At 43.2% G+C, this 5,672-nt stretch overlaps 2 protein-coding genes across 2 annotated transcripts; both read left to right on the forward strand.

Moving 5' to 3' along the window:
- Positions 1-5: 5 nt before the first annotated feature.
- Positions 6-1,436, forward strand: LOC125527530 (putative pentatricopeptide repeat-containing protein At1g03510; the record flags this gene model as incomplete). Its single annotated transcript, XM_048692039.1, has 2 exons — positions 6-757; positions 898-1,436. Coding segments are annotated over 2 exons (765 nt in total), but the record flags the coding sequence as incomplete, so codon positions are not given.
- A 2,937-nt stretch (positions 1,437-4,373) lies between these two features.
- LOC125527531 (uncharacterized protein At5g65660-like) lies at positions 4,374-5,234 on the forward strand. Its single transcript, XM_048692040.1, has 2 exons — positions 4,374-4,706; positions 4,832-5,234. The coding sequence occupies exons 1-2, from the start codon at positions 4,434-4,436 to the stop codon at positions 4,988-4,990; spliced, it is 432 nt and encodes a 143-aa protein (XP_048547997.1). The 5' UTR covers positions 4,374-4,433; the 3' UTR covers positions 4,991-5,234.
- Positions 5,235-5,672: the final 438 nt, after the last annotated feature.

The following is a 5,672-nucleotide window of genomic DNA, read 5'->3' on the forward strand; positions in this document are numbered from 1 at the left end:
AGCCCTCGCTCATCACCCTGCTGGCGCTTGTCCGCGTGTGCACGGGGCTGGGCGCGCTGAGCTCGGTCAGGGAGGTGCACGGCTTCGCGGTGCGGCACGGCATGTTTGTGAGCTGCCATCTCGGCAGCTCCCTCGTCGAGGCGTATGGGCGGTGTGGCTCTTTGGTCGGCGCGCAGAGGGTTTTTGAACTGGCGGAGGAGCGCGACGTGGTTGTCTGGAGCTCCATGGTGTCGGCGTACGCGTTCCATGGCCATGGAGACGTTGCGGTGTCGCTTTTCAGGCGTATGGAGCTGGAGAAGGTCCGGCCTGATGGCATCATGTTCCTCGGCGTGTTGAAGGCCTGCGGCCATGCTGGTCGCGCAGATGACGCCTTGAAGTATTTCGATGTGTTAACCAAGACATATGGAGTGGAAGCATGCGGAGATCATTATTCGTGCTTGGTTGATGTCTTGGGACGGGCAGGGAGGTTGCATCAGGCCTATGATGTTATACGGACGATGCCGGTTAGAGTTACCGCAAAGGCCTGGGGTGCTCTCCTTGCTGCTTGCAGGAAGTATGGGGAGGTGGGGCTGGCAGAAGTTGCAGCGAGAGCGTTGTTTGAGATTGAACCAGAGAATGCAGGGAACTTTATTTCGCTTGCAAATATCTATTCGGGCTTGGGTATGCATGAGGAGGCAGAGCGGGTGAGAAGGGACATGGAGCAACAAGGCTTGCAGAGCTCACCTGGAAGCAGTTGGACGATACACCGCAAGTCAAGGTATCAGTGACTTGACCATGTCCAATAAATTCGTTTTTCCGCCACTTCCTTGTCTGTACCAGCCAAGCTTCTATGTTTGTTTTTTTACAGTTTTGGTCTTAGTCAAATCATGAATGGACTGACTTATTTGTTTGCTGCAGTGAACTTGTCTGAAGAAGGAGGCTCACATCTGGGAAATTTCATCACTCAGAACAAAATTTATTCGGATACACAATTTCTGTGTCCATGAAAATGTAAGCGGGATATGCCAATATCTCCTTTTTGGCCACTACCTTTAGTTAATAGCAGCTGGAAAATATTTAATTGTACCAGAGCCCTAACCCTACATCTATCAGAATGTGCTGCATTTGAACCTGAACTGATTTTTAAATGCAGCAGAAACTTTTCTGTGGCTTAATGCTTAGCTGTAAATCCTGCATAAGCATCAAATTTTCTGCTGGGCATGCTGGAAAGAAGCCTTAGAAGCCATGTCATTATCAAAGTTCAATCCTAGCACTGATCTTATTACCATCTTATTTACACATTTTGTACTTCAGTTCTATGTCTCAATCTGACACTGCATGAATTTATATTCTTGAAATATAATCATAAAACTTTGTGCTATCAGTAAAAAAAAACTTTTATCGATGTTAAACAGCACAGTTTCCTTCTCGCCAAAAAGCATTTCCATCAACATACATTGAAATTCCAGTCAAAGGACTATAGAGGAAACAGAACTACTCCCTCCGTTCCAAATTACTCGTCGTGGTTTTAGTTCAAATTTGAATTAAAACCACGACGAGTAATTTGGAACGGAGGGAGTATATATATACCGTTTCTTATTCTTACAAGTATATCAGCAAAGCAGTAGGTATTTGCAACTGTCTAATGCCACTCTGCTCTAAATTGCTATGCACATTGCTGTCCACAATCCACATTGCTGTCAGTGGATATTAACTTTACTGAGGTTAATTGCATCTGTGCACTGAACTCACTGTGATTCTTTATCTGAAGCTAAACTAATATATCTTATGTCAGTTTCTACGGACCGAGGAACTATCTTTAGCTTTCCAACGAGACTTCTACTAGCCTTTTGCTGTTAGTGCATATGATGCTAACGTTGGTGCTACTTTACCAAAGGCACATCTTACTAGAAAACTGTTATAAAGAATGCTAGTCAAATAGGTGCAGCGGGCAAGATCCCTGATATCTTTCCTTTACCTTTCAACCACATCTAGTATTCAAAATAGATCATTGTAGGGATATACATAATACATCCACATTGTACTTCTCGTTTGATCAGTCAGTTCAGTTTGTGGTTTGAAGATAGCAAGTCATAATAGTGCCATGGACCCTAGTACTATTTAGCTTAAGCTAGCTTTGTGCTGATGCCAAATAATAAAATTGAAATGTTCATCTGCAGAAGGGATATTGTAATTTCTAAAGGGAGGTTTTACCTTAATTGTCAACGTCTTATGTATTTGGTGTCAATCAGTTCACTGCACTTGCTGTTCCACATATTGGCGGCAGCATGGAAGTTTAACACAGAAACCTATTCTTTTTCTCTTACATATTCAAACTATGCTAGCTGTTACAAGCATGAAATGAAATTAGAAAAAAATAACAACTATAATACCACATTTTTACTTTAAATATGAAATAATATCTACAATTTTAAATATCTTATGGAAAATGTACGACCCAATTTGTCTTTTGGCATTTGGAATCCAGCTAAAGGCTACCAGATAATATATCCAGTACGCGCTTTCCTGAAACATGATTTGTAGTGCATGATACCTTCCCTATGTTCTGTAGTAGCCTGGAAAGACACTTACCTAACATTCTACCTGATAGGTCCCTCTCAAATAGCTATGTTGTAGCTGGCCAAGCAGGCATCACTATTGTTAGTGATGCATGCTAGGTCCCGTTACAGATGGCTTATTGGCTGATGTGTAAGTGATTCTGTCAACCTAATTTCTCCAACACATGTTGTTTGCGTTCTGCACTAGCTAGCTTGCAATTGTAACGCTTTCTAAGGATATTTAGCTTCAACACATGCAATTCTTTCGTTTTTTCTTCATAAATTGACCTGTAATCTGTCAAATCATACATGCGTTGTGATGGCACTACCCACAACCAGTTTTAACCACTGGACAGTACTCCCTCTCATTGCAGTATGTTTGTTTTGACCAGTAAACTTGCCCCTTTTCATCAGTATTTCTGTACCAATCTCCTTGATCCGCTTCTACAAATATCTGGAGTGCGTGTGTTTGCTGACTCTATACCAGTCCATGAACTATTGAAGGAATAACATTCACTGCAGGAAGGGAGCACACTGACATTGAATGAAAATTTGGCCGACAGGAGGAAGTGCGGCCATAAGAGGGTATCCATTGTTACTTTTGCAGGTGGGAGCCTCCAAGTGGAGAACAGTTAAATGAGAGAGCTCATGCAACTCATCTTTCGTCATCAGTTGAGGCTAGGTAGGAAACATATATATCACCGGACATTGGCTGCTTAAGATAATACAAACGTTCTTGATACATCTTCCTGGTTAGGAAATGATACCATCGAGAGCAAATTACTTCGTGCTGATCTATTTGTTAGGTAAGATAAGATTACTTCTCTTTTGCTTCCTCCACTCCGTTTCTTTGATAGAGTTTTGAAATTACTGAACGCTTTGAAAAGCATGACTCATGGCAGTCCTCGAAGATAGAAAAGCTGGCTGATGGCACCTCATTGACTAATTGACTAGTGGTACATAGTAGCCTTCAGCGGTTCAACTAATTTGCCTTATTTGGGCGTAGCTTCCAGGCTTGGCAAGGCTATATAGCTAGCAGTCACAATATTTTTTATAGTAGCATCCACATTTTGTTGAAAATAACTTTGCATCTGTACCGTCCGTACAAATTTGTGGATTTCGTCAAGGATACTCAAGCTATATTGGCACTTTATCTTTGGAAAAGCATATTACTTTTCAAAAGGCAAATGATGATGCACACTGAGATAAAGTGCTGCATGTTCATCCCACCTGTTGCATGTCCACTGTTAATATGACCTAAATTTGTGGGTCCCTCCACCCCCAACTCAATTACAATCATTATTTGCAATTAGTTTGTTCAAAAACTAACATATATATATATATATTGATCTTAGTAACTCATGAAGTCCTAACTCCCTATCTTAACTCACAAAACCCGCATATGGAGTGTCGCATCGCCAGGCTGCTACCTTTGTTTTTAAGCTGAACTTGTTACCTGCTATACCTTTTGAATTCAGAAGCTCATGCACTCCATTTCATTTCACTTCGTTTCCTGTAAATCTATTCATCATACTTTACCTAACAAACATTTGCTTGTGGAGAGACATACCTATAATTTCTATCCCAGTGTATATTCGCCACCTTTCGTCCCACCTTCTAAAGCCATATATTTAGGCGATTTAAGCAGCTTCTTTTTGTTGGAAAAGGCAGGCGGTGAGATCAGCATCGAGCACTAGCGGCCACCAGCAGATGCATGTGGACCACAGCACCATCATCATCCAGTACCACGGACGGATGGCTGGCCGTGCAAGTCAGTCCACTTCGTACGACGCAAGGTGACTTTTCAGGTATAAGTAGCCAGTGTCCTTAGCTTGCAAGCCTGGGCTCTTAACCGAGTAGCAGGCAGGACTGACTCAAGTACCAGAAGGCCACCTGATGGGTATGAATATGCCACAAGGTCTCACGCCTGCTCCTGCATCCATGACCATCCCGATGGCGCATTCCTCACGGCCGACGCTGGGGTTCCCCCTCGGCACGGCGCTCCTGCTCCTCGTCATCTTCTCCCTCAGCGGCATCTTCTCGTGCTGCTATCACTGGGACAGGCTCCGCTCCCTCCTCTGGTCTCGGCATCCCGGCATGCTCCAGGAAGGCCCACACACCGTCATCTCAATTGGATCGGCGCCGAGCAAGGCTGCCTCCGAGCACAAGGTAGCAGCAGCAAGCGATATATCTGTTGTAAAACTTATTTTCAGTTTTGACACCGTTCTGGAATATCATCTATCTCTTGCAAACCTCAGCTGATGATTAGTGGCCCTGTGCCTTGTTGCTTGCAGAGCGAGAAAGCAGGAAAGGAGTGCGGGTTGCCCGTGATCATGCCAGGGGATAACATCGCGAAGTTCTACGCGAGGCCCTGCCCGCACGAGGCGTGTTTAGCTGCAGCAGCAGCAGAGAAGGGCGAAGTCGAGGTGCAAGTCAGATGTTCAGTTTCGTGAGACCGTCAGTATCTGTATATGAAATCGTAGTTAGGTGCTAGCGACTTATGATTGATAGATAGATTGTATATACGCGAGCGACTTATGATTGATGGATTGATTGTGTACTAGCATGCATTTTGACAGTTTTTCAGAAAAGAGGGGGAAAAATGAGAACCTTTCATGTGCAGATATGCAACCCGAATAGTCCAGAAAAGGCGATTTTGGTGTCAACAAACTAGCTGAATATTTATTTTTCTTGTCATGGAACTTGTTGAATGCTATGAAATTTGGGATCTTTCTGTTAAGGGGGGTGGATGTCATTTCAGGAAAACCAAGAACAGTTCATGGTAGCTTCTTTTTGAAATTATCAGGGAATTTGTTGGTGTCTGTTCTTTCTGTGAGGTTTTTGAAAAGGAAAAAGAGAGTAAATTAGATTGCTGCTCAACCAAATAGCGTCTGTTTTTTCTGTCATGTGGTGCCCCACCATACGTAGTACTCCCTTCGTTCCGAAATGTAGGTCTTTGTAGAGATTCCACTATCAACTACATACGGATGTATATAGATGCATTTTAAATGTAGATCCATTCATTTTGCTCCGTATGTAGTCCATCTAATGAAATCTCTATAAAGACTTATACTTTAGGAACGGAGGGAGTATGTACGTCGTCATGCCCACTGAAGAACAGAAGTACAATGACAT

The sequence above is a fragment of the Triticum urartu genome, unplaced genomic scaffold (genome assembly GCF_003073215.2).
Source record: "Triticum urartu cultivar G1812 unplaced genomic scaffold, Tu2.1 TuUngrouped_contig_4232, whole genome shotgun sequence".
Taxonomy (NCBI): domain Eukaryota; kingdom Viridiplantae; phylum Streptophyta; class Magnoliopsida; order Poales; family Poaceae; genus Triticum; species Triticum urartu.